At 40.9% G+C, this 16622-nt stretch overlaps 1 protein-coding gene across 1 annotated transcript in view; it reads left to right on the top strand.

The window, feature by feature from the left end:
- Positions 1 to 1895: 1895 nt before the first annotated feature.
- Positions 1896 to 16622, top strand: part of LOC116984650 (1-aminocyclopropane-1-carboxylate synthase-like protein 1) — a 37214-nt gene continuing 22487 nt past the window's right edge. The window contains exons 1-7 of the mRNA XM_033038913.1: positions 1896 to 2232; positions 3471 to 4145; positions 7312 to 7958; positions 9720 to 9779; positions 10136 to 10206; positions 15099 to 15168; positions 15806 to 15872. Coding sequence (XP_032894804.1) covers positions 3485 to 4145; positions 7312 to 7958; positions 9720 to 9779; positions 10136 to 10206; positions 15099 to 15168; positions 15806 to 15872 — 1576 coding nt within the window. The 5' untranslated portion in view covers positions 1896 to 2232; positions 3471 to 3484. The remainder of the gene's footprint in view (positions 2233 to 3470; positions 4146 to 7311; positions 7959 to 9719; positions 9780 to 10135; positions 10207 to 15098; positions 15169 to 15805; positions 15873 to 16622) is intronic.

Below are 16622 nucleotides of genomic sequence, written 5' to 3'. Positions count from 1 at the left end.
TGCCCAGTTGCAACAGTAATCATGGATATGCAACATCACTAGCATCGACTCCTTTGCAAGCCCAAACTAAATGAGCAGAATAGATGCAAGACAGTACATTGTCTTCAAATTGAATCAAGAATCTAGACCGTTTGTATGGCAAGGGGAGGTTTAATTCCAATCAGAAGTGGTTTATAATCTGGAATGTCGAACTATTAAGCAGAGATAATAACTGACATTCAAAAAAAAAGGTATCCAGAGAAACACGCGAGTTAACTTATGGGCCTGTCCCACTTTGGCGAATGTCATAGTCGTAGCAGGTCACCGAATAAACGGCGACTGGACCCCCCTACGACAATGTCTACAACAACCTACCACCTAGTTGATGTCAAGCTACGGCAAGCTACCAACAAACAGCAACCCATTAGGACGTCCACTTCGACCACACCTACGACAACCTACGTCCACCCGCGACAAGCTACGACAAAGTACGACCCTGTCGGTAGACAACTTAAGACAATTCAGTTGCCGGTACCTGTCGCCGGTTGATGTAGGTAATCGCCAATGGAATTCACCAGTCAGCACCGGCGACAACCTACGTCATCCTGGCGACAACCTACGACAGCACCCACGTCAGGAGAAGTCTCCTGGTGGTCTCCACTGTATCAGTGGATGTCTGGGGACTCCCGCCCTCGCCTTACTCCGTGCACACCCGTGGCAGAACTGCAGCAACTATGCTGGACTATACTGCAGAAACCAGCCTGAAGAAGGGTGTCCACACGAAACGTCACCTCAAAGCAGCTGCGTTTCTCTTGGGCAGCTTACAACCCAGCAGTATGAATTAGTATGAATATTGTTTTCTCTAACTTCAAGTAACTCTGGTTTTCCCTCGCTCTCTGTCTCCCCCCCCCGCACTTGTTCCCCGACTAGTTTCACTGTCCTCTTGATTAAATGTTACTGATTGGTTGTATGCCTCGTTGACACCTTCCCCGTCGCTGACAATGAACCATTCTACATTTCCTTGACCGACGTCTGCCCCGATCTGTCGTTTTCTCACCTTACCCTTCCATATCTTTAGTCTCCCACTCCCCTGACTCTCAGTCTGAAGAAGGGTCTCGACCCGAAACGTCACCCATCCCTTCTCTCCACAGATGCTGCCTGTCCCGCTGAGTTACTCCAACAATGTGCACCTATCTTCTATGTAAACCAGCATCTTTCATAGAAACATAGAAATTAGGTGCAGGAGTAGGCCATTCGGCCCTTCGAGCCTGCACCGCCATTCAATATGATCATGGCTGATCATCCAACTCAGTATCCTGTACCTGCCTTCTCTCCATACCCTCTGATCCCCTTAGCCACAAGGGCCACATCTAACTCCCTCTTAAATATAGCCAATGAACTGGCCTCGATTACCCTCTGTGGAAGAGAGTTCCAGAGATTCACCACTCTCTGTGTGAAAAAAGTTCTTCTCATCTCGGTTTTAAAGGATTTCCCCCTTATCCTTAAGCTGTGACCCCTTGTCCTGGACTTCCCCAACATCGGGAGCAATCTTCCTGCATCTAGCCTGTCCAACCCCTTAAGAATTTTGTAAGTTTCTATAAGATCCTGGCAGTTCCTTCCTACACACACTGCAGCAACTGCAAGGTTGGCCTGAGTTGGCCCCATGTGGAACCTCAAAGCAGCTGCCCCGCTGGGCTGGTGGTTCCGTGATGGTCTGAGTGATACCAAAGAGGGAAGTTTGAAGGTGTGAGGTGAGTTGCTGCGCTGCCAACCCCTGCCATCGGGGTGTGCTGTCTCTCCCAGCGCCCGCTCTCCCCTCATCTCCCTCACTTTCTCTCGCTCTCTCCACTGGCTCTCATTCGCACAGCAGCAGCCACTGACTGACTGACACGGACCAAAGTTATCCCGGAATAAGGACAGCACGCATGTGCCGTCAACCCGGATGTAAATCACTTGAGCCGAAAGTGTCAGGCGGCCGGGCCGATCCGATCCGATCCGGGCCAGACCCGGGCCAGACCCGGCCAGACCCTGCTAACTCTGTCTTCACACATTACCAAAGCAAACAAAGGCGACAGGCAGCGCAGGACATCGCAGATCACCGCGTCCATGGCATCAATTGGCCCATAAAACCGCCCAAGCAAGTGGGCGAACCGGGCGGATTTTGGCGAGACAAACCCGGGATAACCGGGATGAAGCAGAGCAGGGCTCGGTGCATCTGGTACTTGGAGATTACTCTGATGACAGCTCTCTCAGGTGATGTACAGGAACGGAATACTTTCCCCACTGAAGTTTCCAAGCACACTTGGATGAAATTAAAATGGAAAAATAAAAATTCAACCAAAATGCAAAGATGTTTAACCATTGCATTTTAAAGAGAGGATTTCCATTGATTTTGTTTTAGGCATGATGACAAGACTATTTTGAAAGATGTTGCTGATCGCGGAGTTGTGTTTTACTGTTGTTGTGGACAGTTATTCTGTTACCGGAAAGGATTTATTATCAACTTATTGCTCAGCTTCTTCTGCCTTGTGGGTATCAATCGTGCCCAAGGCAACCAACAAGTTTCTCCAATTCACAACAGCCTGAGCTATAGGGAGAAGTTGTTCAGGCGTGGAGCGCAGGACGATGAGGGGTGATCTTATAGAGGTGTATAAGACCATGAGGGGAATAGATCGGGTAAATACACAGACTTTTTTTACCCAGAGTAGGGGAATCAAGAACCAGGGGCTATAGGTTTAAGATGAGAGGGGAAGATTTAATAGGAACATGAAGGGTACTGATTTTACATGGAGGGTGGTGGATATATGGAAAAAGCTGCCAGAGGAGGTAGTTAAGGCAGGTACAGTAACATCATCAAAGGTCATTTGGACAGGTATATGGATGAAAGGTTTAGATGTATATGGGCCAAATGTGGGCAGCTGGGACTAGTGTAAATGGGACATCCTGGTCAGCATAGGCAAGTTGGAACAAAGGTCCTGTTTCCATGATGAATGTGAACAAGGAGAGATGCTTTTGTAAGAACGCCATCAGTTTATAAACAATAATGATGTTACTCTTGAATTGTTTTCATCTAAACAGTTTTGATTGTAGCATGATTTATACACTATTTTCGCTCCCATACAGTGTGTGCTTTCCACAATAGTAACAATGGCTTCAGTTAGAATGCATGTTAAATTATGTTTGAAACTGTAATATTAGTGTGGTTTCTTGTTAATCACATGTCTAATCCAATCTATTATAAATATGTTGTTATTTTACCAAACTGCTCCTAGTCACATATCTGAGTAAATATAGCTTTGAAGTTTCCATACAATTAATAAAAGGATGTTAAATTCATTCAAGGAGCATAGATTATTTAAACAGTATATTATGACTTTACTGTCAACATGCACGTTTTCAAATAACATTTGCTTAATATGTTTTGCTGGATTGTATAATGATATTGCAAATAAGCATATAAAATATATAATTTTACACTTAATGTCTTCCAGCCTAGTGAGATGAGATGGATTTCCGAGGCAAAAAATATGAGCGAGGAAGTAACTGGTCAGATCCTGAGGTGGTGGAGTTGCTGCAGCTTTGGGCTGATGAATCTGTTCAGATGGAGTTGGAGAGCTGCCTGCGGAATCAGCATGTCTTCAACAGGATAGCTGAAGTCTTGAGGGGAAAAGGTATCCACAGAACTGGAGACCAGTGTAGGGAGAAGATTAAAAAAATGAAACTTGAATACAGAAGAATTAAGGATAACAACAAAATCTGTAGAGGTGGCAGAACCTGGAAGTTCTTTGAGGTGATGGATAGAGTGCTGTCCAACAGACCAAATATTTGTTATAGTACTGTGGGTAACACGGTGATAACACAGCAGATACCACCAGGTATTCTGGCAACAGGAGATGGCTATATTCATCATCATCACCACCATCATCTGACTTCTCCTCCACTTGGTATTTCTCATTCACATCATCCTCAGGAACTAATGGATATAAAATGTGAAGAAGTGGATTCGGATGAACACAGTGAGACTCCTGAACCACCGCCCTCTCTTGTACTCCAGCAGAGTGGAGATGATCACGGAATGGATGGGAGTCTTTTGGAAGGAGGTCAACATGATGTGTCATCAGTTATTAGGGTCGATGTTCCAGCAGAGAATACCATTTCCCCATCAGGTTGGTATGAAAATAGCTTTTTGCTTTATCTTTTTCAGTCTTTAATTTGTGTCATATTTTCTCATTCTTATTTCTTATCATATTCTTTTATTTTCTACTTTTACCTTCCCTGTCTCCCTTTCTCTATTTCCGGCTCTCATCCACATTCTTAGCTTTGATTTCTTTCTCTTCTCGACCCCCTCTTGTGCCTATCCATTTCCCTGCAAAAACTCTTGGGCTCATTTAATGACAATGTTAATTAGCCCAACCTTTACCTTGGCACCAACCCAACAAACCTGACTCCCATTCTCTTTCTATTAATCATCCATAAATCTAATTTTTGCTCATTTTTTTTTCATTTCACTGTAATGTTGTTTAAAGTATTCAAATCGTTGTTTTGATCTGTTGAAGAAAAAAAACAATGTGAATTTTACAGAAATACATTGTTACTAGTGCAATACGACACTTATTATTCTTGACCAGCCAGTGGTGTCAAGAAATCGCAGTCATTTGATGTATGTCACCAGATTTCTTGAAGCATTTTATATAAAATTGTGGATGAAAATGGCGGACTTAATATGGTCGTGTTATACCGCTTCTGTTCATTATTTGGCACTTGGGTTAACAAATGTTAGTTTTGTCTTCATAAAGGGGAGAGGTTGAGTAGGCTGGGTCTCTATTCCATGGAGTGCAGGAGTATGAGGGGAGATCTTATAGAGGTATACAAAGTCATGAGAGGAATAGATCGGGTAGATGCGCAGAGTGTTTTGCCCAGAGTAGGGGAATCAAGGACCAGAGGACATAGGTTCAAAGGGAAGGGGAAAAGATTTAATAGGAATCCAAGGCATTTTTCACATAAAGGGTGGTGGGTGTATGGAACAAGCTGCCAGAGGAGGTAGTTGAGGCTGGGACTATCCCATCGTTTAAGAATCAATTAGACAGGTTTGGAGGGATGTGGACCAAGCACAGGCAAGTGGGACGTGTAGCTGGGACATTGTTAGCCAGTGTGGGCGAGTTGGGCCAAAGGGCCTGTTTCCATACTGTATCACTCTATGACTCTATATAATGTGCCTGGAAAAATTGTCAGAAAAGACCTGTTATCCGTTCTGGTGACAGGATAACTTGCACCCTTTTAGCCATAGTCACCATAGACTACCATTTTCCCTATTTTGAGAAGAAAACGACCTATTCTATCAACTACATTGCATTTTTTTATTATGCACATTAATACAATGTACAGCATAGACTGTTTTCAAGGCCTTGACAGCTGTAGAATTATGCAAGTGATTCAAACTGTGCACATTATTATAGATGTTGCTGAATAAAGGTTTTGTACATGATGAAAATGGTACAGATGTATAGCTGGGCATCCTAATGATTTGCTTTCTAAGTCATTCTCCCAATAATTGTCATGGCTTTACAATACTTTGAGTCTTTCAGTTCTGCACCCTTGAGAGGCAAACGTGTTATATGTACTCGTCTAAAGTTAATATCTCTCAAATGGAATTTTCTACATTGAAAAGCATCTTCACCATCGGGGGTGGGAGATTGCAACCTTCACGTGGTCCACCCTGTTTCGATGAATACAAACAACCCAGTGTGCACAATCAAATAAGATCAAATAGAACAAGTTGTCCTACAACTTTAGGCTGTGCACGCCATATGCAAGAAGAAGACTATAAGAGGCAGTTCATTCTTCAGTCTGCATATGCTGTTAGACTGTTTTTTGTAAAGTGTTATTGTCTACCTCTCAGTATGACACTTTCATGGTAAGATGGAGAATTTACGACTACAAATATGCTATTTCGATTGCATATTAGTCATTTGTAACTATTTTCTGTCTGCAGAATATTTGTATATAAACAGTAATATTTGAATATACCTTTTTGTATCATCATTGAAATCTCCTGATACAAGGTCATTTATAAAGATGAAGAAGACTAAGAATTAAATAAGGCAGGGCAGGTGACTGATGTGTTAGTGGAGGAGCACTTTGGGACCAGTGACCGTAACTCTATTAGTTTTTAAATAACTACAGCTAATTGTAGTTAAAGTCCTAAATTGTGGCAAGATCAATTTTGATGATATTAGAGTACCTTTCAGCACTTGATTGGGGGGATGCTGTCTGCAGATAAAGGGATGTCTGGTAAATTGTATGCTTTTAAGTGTAAGGAATAGAGAAAGTTGAGTAGGCTGGGTTTCTATTCCATGTTAGAGTGAAGAGCAAGGCTGGCTGGAGTAGAAAACTGTGGTTGCTTACAGTATGGCAGCCGCTGGCCTTTTTCAGCCAGTTGCGGGCCCCTGAACGCAACAATAGTACTTTTGGCAGGGAGCTTCTCGCTCTATACCTGGCCATCCGGCATTTACGATACTTTCTGGTGGTGGCTCTGTGTAATCGAACCCTTGCGATTGGCTGGAGAAGTCACATGAGTGCGGGTGTTTTATTTACTGTATTGATTCATTCTAGCGCCACGCGTGTGGGACCAACATCGTGTATTTGGCCTCTTTAGCGACTCGGGTAATTTCGTTATTTCCGTTCTCAAAATAAAACAATTTTACTTCCCCACCGTCTCGACTTGCCAAAGCAGCAAATTTATATATGGCAAATTTTCTTTTTACAAGCAGCAATTCATTGATGAAAATATAGCCTATTTTGGTAATACTGGTGTTGAAAAACTACTGAGCAGGAAACAGGGAAAATTCCTGTTTGTTGAAGTATTATAGGAATGTTACCTTGCCGAAGTCTCATCCAAAACAAAACATCACCTCTAAATGACAGGATTTCTTGAATACGCTCTTCCCTAAATACTGTATTTACATACTCCAGGGATGTGAACACTGCTGCCTGGCTTAACGTTTATTACCCATTTAATCGAAGAAGCAGTCATTCATTTGCGTCAGCACAGCACAGGGTAATTGGGAAGTGGTCGTGATCCAATGTGCCATTTGTGCCAGGTGGAAGAGACAATGATTGGCAGAAGAAACAGCCAAGATGTATGCAAATCCTGAAGAAGAACATCTCCAAAGGAGGGATGGTGTCACTGAGCTAACACTGATATACAAATTCAACCTTGAATAGTTTCTTTAGATGCATTACTTCATTATTATGACCACAAATAATAGTGTTGCAATTTTTGGAACCGTAAGCAATGTATTTTTGGATTAACTCTGCGTTTCTTTATTTCAGACTATGTCAATCAGAATATAGGTGGCACATCTTCAGGAATGCACACCTCAGGACCTGCATTTTCCACCCTCCACAGACTTCGCCGGAAGAGGAAGCCACCCCGGGTGAAGGATCCCTTAGATGACATTCTTCTTAAATTTCTCACAGCGCAGAGGGTAGTGGAGGAACGTTTCCTGCAAATGGAGGAGCGCAGAATGCAACGGGACATGGAACTAGAGGACAGGCGGATGCAACTGGAACAGCGCCGGATGGAGCTGGAACGGGAGCACGAGTACAGAATGTTCACCATCTTTGCTCAGATGGTGAATGCGCTTCGACACGGTGGCTCCGTGCAGAACTTGGGCTTGGACCTCAGCCGAGTCTTCTCACAGTCCTCTGACCAAGCTACTGAAACAGTTGGAAGCCCGAGCTCAGCCTCCACCTCCAAAGATGGTAGCAGTAGAGTGCTCCAGCATCAGAGCAAACCTTTACCAAATGGATTGAGAGATGTTACAACTCATGCAGAATTGAATCCAACATTCCAGCACCTTCAGTCAAGTATTTATTTATCGAAAAGAGGAAATGAAATTAAGAATTTTTTTGGAATATTTCAGAAAGATTCTCCTGCGCATCACGCAGATAAGTACGATGAAGACAAAAACCCGAATGTGAGTCTATTAAGCTGTGTTAAATAACCAAGTGTAGGTCTGAATTACTACTTTAGTTTGGGCATCTGTATTCAATCACTTTCTGTTTGGGATATGTTAGCTACGTAATTTAAATCTATATCCAATTTCAGATTGGTTAATATATTTTACCAGGGTTTTTAAGACACAGTAAGAAGAATCTATTTAAGAGACTTTAGATCAAAGTGAAAAATTAATTTGCACACATAAAGCTGTCCAAATGTAGCAAAATCTTTAAAATGTTAATATTAAGTGGAGATGGTGGAAAATTGTCACACAATTGTCTTGAGATATTCATGGGCTTGGGTTAACTTACCTTGCAGTTTGGTACATATGAAAAATGTTGTAGACTTGATCCTTTTAACATTATGTACATTATGAATATTGTACATTAAGTTTCACGTTTGGTGTGGGCACTACTCTGCACACAGGTTTATTGTCTATACATAGCTTTCTATCCACAGGAGATGAAATGTTGGATTCTGGTGCAAAAAGCAAATTGCTGAAGGAATTCAGTGAGTCAGGCAACCGTTTTGGGTGATGTATGACTGTATCAGGACTGATGCAGGGTTGTGACCCAAAACGTTGACTTTCCCTTTGCCTGTACAGATTCTGCCGGACCCGCTGAGTTCCACCAGCAGTTTGTTATTTGCACCATTCTGGATCACTGCACTTACCCACGGAAAGTTCTTACAGGAGCTTTATTGGTGGTTGTTAAAGTTGCTTCTATTTCTCTGCAGTGTTGATTTTTGATCACTTTGTAATACAATATCAAGCATATTTAATCTTCATTCCAATGCAGTCAATAAGAAAGTTTACAAATCACGTCGATGAAATTTGAGTCAATTTTAATCTTCATTATACTAAGAAATAATTTCATTATAATCTTCATTATACTAAGAATATCACACAGAGAGTTGTGAATTTTTGGAATTCACTGCCTCAGAAGGCAGTGGAGGCCGATTCACTGAATGAATTCTAAAGAGAGTTAGATGGAGCTCTTAGGGCTAGCGGAATCAAGGGTTATGGGGAGAAGGCAGGAACGGGGTACTGATTGTGGATGATCAGCCATGATCACATTGAATGGTGGTGCTGGCTCGAAGGGCCGAATGGCCTACTCCTGCACCTATTGTCTATGTATCTATGTAAATATTGATAATTGATGGGATGATGAATATTTTTTTGCTGTTTTTAAAACTGAAGTAAACAGACATCTAAAAGCTCTTTCTGACATGCAAATGTATTAATCGAATGTTTTAATAGGCATGTTAATCTTACATTTACCTAATCTATGGGAGGATGTTGCCTTTGGTCATTATGTGCCAGGAACAATGTCCTTGGTTTTTCATTTCCTTTGGTCTTCCTGGAAATCATTGTATGATTTATGTTTGCTGCGTGGCTGATGTACAGAGACGAGAAGAGTATTTTCTCTCCTTTCCATTCTCATAAACCAGCAAAACCTGCGGATTTCAGTAAGCTGGAAAACTCATCTCCAGCAATATCTATGTTGTTTAAAATACAGTTTGTTGGGTGTAAATAATGTAACTATTAATGTTACGAAGCAGAGTCAGTGAAGATTCAGAAAAGCTTTCCACATGCTTTAAATTAAATTTGACTTTGATGGTAGAATTGGAGCCACCTAACACTGATATTGTAGGACAAATTGCCAAGTATGTTTGCATATAATTTACTTTTCTTCAGATGTATGTCATTATATTTGATTTACTTTCATCTTTGTTCCAGGGCATTATTAATCTGGGAACCAGTGAAAACAAGCTGTGCTTTGATCTTCTTTCCAAAAGGGTATGTCCATTTGTACACTTTTATATCATTCAAAGAATGATTTAAATGCCCTTCCTAAATATTACTTACATTGTTCAACTTTTTCCTATGCTAATGTTTAAAGCAATTTAAAGCAATAATGTTTGCAAATGAATTTCATGCTTTCGACAAAAGTTTCTATATTTGATTTCTTCAGAAGATTCATGGTTGTCTTTCCGTTTCATGTCCTGAATCTTTCATATAAAACTCTAAATTTCCAAATGAACTCACAACAGAGTTTAAACCATTTTCATAACTGACTTGTAGATTTATAGTTATTAATTGATTAACAAGTTTTAAGCACGCTCAATTGAACGGTTGATTGATCCTTTTTGCAGGTGATGCAGACTGACGTAATACAGATGGACCTGCCACTCTTGGAGTGTCCAGACTGGAATGGACAAGAGTTGTAAGTACTGTGTGATTTTAATTAGTAGTTTATTGATATTACATCACTTTAATTTGAATGTGCATCCACGAACATATACTGTCAAAAATCTGACTACATGTTCTGGGTTAATATTTCAACGCATAACGTTAGAGATGTCTGTTGTTTCAGTTTAGATATTAAAATGAAATCTAGAGCGACTCAAGGAACTGCAGACGCTGGTTTACACAAAAAGACACAAAATGCTGGAGTAACTCAGTGGGCCAGGTAGCATCTTTGGAGAACATAGATAGATCACATTTCAGGTCAGGACCCTTCCTCAAACTGATTCTGGTGGGGGAGGGAAAGCTCGATGAGAAGTGGGGGAAAGACAAAGCTTGCAGGTGAAGTGAAGGGGGGGAGGAGGTTAACTGGCAGATAGTTGGACAAAGACCACAGATGAAAAGACAAAAAGTGTGAGATCAGGATAGAAGAGTGCAAATTGTGAAGCCAGAGCAAGGAATATGAAGCAGGTAGGAACCTCAGACCTCAGTAATGAGAGATTGAAGAGGTCTGCAAAAAACACCAGCCAGTTGGTCCGCGCATGTTTTGATAAAGGAACCAGATACATCATCAGTTCCAGGCACTTTCTGAGGGTTCACCCTCATGAAGGATCTTCTGACATCAACCTTGGTGACTGAGATTACAATATCATCGGGGATATGGGAGCCTTGAGTATTCAATATTCTCCCTATGAAAGTGTGCATAGAATACATTGAGCTTGTCCAGGAGTAATGCCTCATTGTCCCTTGAGCTGCCACTTGGTTTTGCCTTGCCTGGTGTACAAGCCACAGCTGCTGAATATCTGTCTCATCCTCTAATTTAGAGCAGAAGCCCCTTTTAGCCTTTTTGATGGCCTTATTGAGATCATACCTGGACTCGTATGAATCTACATCAACAGACTTGATTGCCCGAGATGTGGTCCTAAGAAGATTGCAGACCTCCCGTTTCATCCAATGCTTCGGGTTTGGGAAACACTTGGATGGTTTTGGTGGGAACACATCCCTTCGTACATTTCCTTATGAAGTCAGTAACAACTGTGGTGTATTTGTTCAGGTCAGTTGCTGTGTCCATAAATATTGTGCAGTCTACCAACTCAAAGCAATCCCACTGTCGTTCCTTTGCCTTCCCTGACCAGCTTAGGGCAGTTCACACCCCTGGGGCTGCGCCTTTCAGTCGCGTCGTTCCTTTGCCTTCCCTGACCAGCTTGGGGCAGTCCACACATCTGAGGCTGTGGCCTTCAGTCGCTGCCGATATGCAAGAAGAGGTACAGGCCAGGGGTCAGATTTTCCAAAGTGTGGGCAAGGAATGTAGCGATAGCATATCTGATATATCTTGTATACTCTGGAATTTAGAAGGATGAGAGGGAATCTTATTGAAACATATACGATTATTAAGGGATTGGACACGCTAGAGGCAGGAAACATGTTCCCAGTTGGGGGAGTCCAGAACCAGGGGCCACAGTTTGAGAATAAGGGGCAGGCCATTTAGAACGGAGATGAGGAAAAACTTTTTCACCCAGAGAGTTGTGAATCTGTGGGATTTACTGCCTCGGAAGGCAGTGGAGGCCAATTCTCTGGATTCTTTCAAGAGAGAGATAAATAGAGCTCTTAAAGAATGAATGAATGAATGAATGAATGAATGAATGAATGAATAGTTTTATTTCAGTCATACATTAAAAAGAACAAAACTTTACAATCTGTGTGAATATGAACCAACACTGTGTCCATTTCACACAACGTTCACATAATCAATGACCGAAAAATAGGCTGAAGCCACAAAGCTTATTTTTTCCTATCCTATACAATCCATAAGATAACCCAGAATATCAGCATTACAAAGGAAAGAAAAAAAAAATTTACTCTAAATTGTAATCCTTACTTATTTTACATTTTAATCATTTTACATTATAATCCTTAATTATTTTACATTTTAAGGCTTTTTTGAAACTCAACGGAGAGATACAAAATTTCAACTCATCACTAAGACCGTTCCATAATTTGACTCCCAAAACTGAGACACATCTATATTTTACATTGGTTCTCACTTTACATGTTTGAAAAATACACAACCCCCTTAAATTATAATGTCCTTTTCTTATTTAATTTAATTTTGAATACTAACAGAAAGGCTTTTATTCCTAACTCGGAAAAGTATTTCTAATGTCTTTACATGCACAATATCCAAAAATGTTAAGGTACCAGACTTTATGAATAATGGATTTGTAGTTTCACGGTAAGAAGCTTTATGTATTATTCTAATAGCTCTTTTCTGGAGTTTAATTATAGAGTCTATATTTGTTTTATATACATTTCCCCAAACTTCAACACAATATGATGTATATGGCATTATAAACGAGCAATACAATATATACAAACACCTTATTCAACAGATCCTTTGTTTTGTAAAGAATAGCAATGGATTTAGATAATTTCCATTTGATGTATTCTATATGTGGCTTCCAACAAAGTTTATGATCTATAATCACTCCCAGGAATTTTATTTGATATACTCTTTCAATTTCAACCATTTAAATTCAATTTTATTTCACAATTAACCCTGTCACCAGCAAACACCATAAATGTTGTTTTATTTTCATTTAGGGATAACCATATAAACCATATAACCATATAACAATTACAGCACGGAAACAGGCCAACTCGGCCCTTCTAGTCCGTGCCGAACACTTATTCTCCCCTAGTCCCATCTACCTGCACTCAGACCATAACCCTCCATTCCCTTCCCGTCCATATACCTATCCAATTTATTTTTAAATTATTAAATTTCAAACCATTTTTTTAGCACTATCATTTCTCTTTCTACTGTTTTCAATAGTTCTTTTATTATCATTCCCTGAACAAAATACATTTTTATCATCCACAAATGTAACAAACTTCAACGTATTAGATACTTTACAAATATCATTTAAAGATAGCGGAGTCAAGGGATATGGAGAGAAGGCAAGAACGGGGTACAGAATGTGGATGATCAGCCATGATCACAGTGAATGGCGGTACTGGCTCGAAGTGCCGAATGGCCTACTCATGCACCTATTGTCTGTTGTCTAATGATGGTGGAGGAAATGGAATTATAGACCAGTTAACCTGACATCGGTGGTGGGGAAGATGCTGGAGTCAATTATAAAAGATGAAATAGCGGCACATTTGGATAGCAGTAACAGGATCTGAGTCAGCATGGATTTACGAAGGGGAAATCATGCTTGACTAATCTTCTGGAATTTTTTGAGGATGTAACTAGGAAAATGGACAAGGGAGAGCCAGTGGACGTAGTATACCTGGACTTTCAGAAAGCATTTGATAAGCATAGGAGATTAGTGGGCAAAATTAGGGCACATGGAATTGGGGGTAGAGTGCTGACATGGATAGAAAATTGGTTGGCAGACATGAAACAAAGAGTAGGGATTAACGGGTCCCTTTCAGAATGCCAAGCAGTGACTAGTGGGGTATCGCAAGGCTCGGTGCTGGGACCGCAGCTATTTACAATATGCATCAATGATTTAGATGAAGGGATTCAAAGTAACATTAGCAAATTTGCAGATGACACAGAGCTGGGTGGCAGTGTGAACTGTGATGAGGATCCTATGAGAATGCAGGGTGACTTGGACAGGTTGGGTGAGTGGGCAGATGCATGGCAGATGCAGTTTAATGTGGATAAATGTTGCTACTTTGGTAGCAAAAACAGGAACGCAGATTACTATCGAAATGGTGTCAAGTTGGGAAAAGGGGAAGTACAACGAGATCTGGGGGTCCTTGTTCATCAGTCAATGAAAGTAAGCATGCAGGTACAGCAGACAGTGAAGAAAGCGAATGGCATGTTGGCCTGTCTAACAAGAGGAGTTGAGTATAGGAGCAAAGAGGTCCTTCTGTGGTTGTATAGGGCTCTAGTGAGACCACACCGAGAGTATTGTGTGCAGTTTTGGTCCCCTAATTTGTGGAAGGACATTCATGCTATTGAGGGAGTGCAGTGTAGGTTTACAAGGTTAATTCCCGGGATGGCGGGACTGTCATGTGCTGAGAGAATGGAGCGGCTGGGCTTGTATACTCTGGAGTTTAGAAGGATGAGAGGGGATCTTATCGAAACATATAAGATTATTAAGGGTTTGGACACGCTAGAGGCAGGAAACGTGTTCCCGATGTTGGGGGAGTCCAGAACCAGGGGCCACAGTTTAAGAATAAGGGGTGAGCCATTTAGAACGGAGATGAGGAAACACTTTTTCTCACAGAGAGTTGTGAGTCTGTGGAATTCCCTGCCTCAGTTTGCCTCGGGCGGTTTTCTGGATACTTTCAAGAGAGAGCTAGATAGGGCTCTTAAAGATAACGGAGTCAGGGGATATGGGGAGAAGGCAGGAACGGGATTAAGAATCATCGGGTGGCACTGCGAGCGGCAGCCTCACCTGCAGTTTGCCTGTCATTTCACCTTTTTTGTTATTTTTAGTGTGTCAAAAAGTTTAATCTTGTACACATTGAGTTTCAAAGTTTCATTATTTTTAAGGTTGACTGAAGTAGATAAACTCAACTGATAACTTTTTCATTGCTTGACATTTCCTTATCTCTATTAAACCCCGACATTACTCTGGTTCAGAAACTCACCATGTTGCATTTTTCACTCCTTGAAGCCAGCAACAAAGGATCATGTCACAGTGCTCAATAATACTAAATGGCCTTACATTTATAAGAAAGAAATATAAGCATTTAAGTAATATTGCTGACACTGTTTACTTCTTACTTCTTTTAACCTGATAATTTTGTTAATGTATGTTTTGCTTCAAGCCAGAATTTAAACATGAAGAAATGTGAAAGAAAGAGGTACATTTATCTATCACCTTTTGTCTTTTCTTTTTTCTGCCACCTCAGTCTCAGAGTGGAAGTTGGAAGGTTTTTGACGCATCACTGTAAGGCATCTGTATACATCAAGCCTGACAACGTGAGTAATGGAGTAACCAATATAAAGAAAAAGGGAATATTTGGGCATATTAAACTTTAATTTTAATAAACTGTATTACAGAGAATGTGAATGGTTAATATCACTTCTATCTCTTCATGACATTTTGTGGCAGATCTTTTAATTAGCCTGGTCCAATAGCCTGGTTGAACCTACAAACTAGGAGGAAGAGAATGCCACTCAGACCCTCAAGTCTACTCTGCGATTTAATAAGATCATAGCTGATCTGTTCTAACACCAACTCAGCATTCCTGTGTACCTGTGGAAATATTTCAAACTACTGCGCCCAGTGTTCCCGATGTGGGCTTCTGTAAATCAGTGAGACCAATTGTAGACTCCGCAATTATTTTGCCAAATGCCACTCTGTCCGCCAATGCCTACTAGATCTTCCGGTTGCTAACCACTTTCACTCCCATTCCCATTCTGATCTTTCTTGCCTGGGCCTCCTCCATTGCCAGAGTGAGGCCAAATGCAAATTGGACGAACACCACCTTGTATCCCAATTTTGTTTACAGATGGAGTTTGAGTAGGTGTTATTTTTCCTTACAAATGTAATACTTTTACATGAAATACTTTGTAACCAAGAATGATGCATTCAATACTTTTGTCATTATTCTAGATAGTGGTGGTTAATGGATGTGGATCTCTCTTTTCCTCATTGTCTGCTGTGCTCTGTGATCCTGGAGGTAGGTGAAGGCCGAAACTGTGTAGTTGTTTATTTGAACAACAAAATAATTGGTTTTGCTTTTCAGTCGGTTAAAGTTGTACTGTGGATGTGATGTTGTTCCATGACATTTGACATATCAATATTGTAAAATTACCTTTTAAACTACTGTCAGTGTTTGAAATGGACTTGTAAAAATAAATTAAAAACTCAGTCCCTGATCCAGAAATAAATATTAAAACTAAAACATAGAACAGGATTGAGAGTAACTGTGCTTGCTACAAACACTATTCAAATGAGTTAGTAACAAAGGGCCACTGAAACCCTTGGTTTCTCCACCTCCCCTTTCTCAACCAGTAAACATGCCCATGATTGTTACAGGCTAATCAATGCAGATTCAGGACATTACTGCTAGTATTCCTTGTTGCCCCAGGATAGCATCTATAGTCCAGTTATCAATAGCTGCTTTATCAATGATCCAATTGGGAAAGTTGAACTATAGTATAGAGATTAAAGCTGCATGTCTAGGAGGCAGGCCAGACAAGGCTTGGGGCAGAACAGGGAACATGGATGGTCTGAACAGCTAGTTTGCTTCAAAGCAAGAGGCCTTGCAGGTAAGACATAGAAACATAGAAAATAAGTGCAGGAGTAGGCCATTCAGCTCTTCGACTCAGCACCGCCATTCAATATGACCATGGCTGATCATCCAAAATCAGCAACCTGTTCCTGCCTTTTCCCCATACCCCTTGGTTCCGTTAGCGCTAAGAGCTAA

The sequence above is a fragment of the Amblyraja radiata genome, chromosome 20 (assembly GCF_010909765.2).
Source record: "Amblyraja radiata isolate CabotCenter1 chromosome 20, sAmbRad1.1.pri, whole genome shotgun sequence".
NCBI classification, from domain to species: Eukaryota; Metazoa; Chordata; class Chondrichthyes; order Rajiformes; family Rajidae; genus Amblyraja; species Amblyraja radiata.
This window is presented reverse-complemented; position numbering and strand designations above follow the sequence as displayed.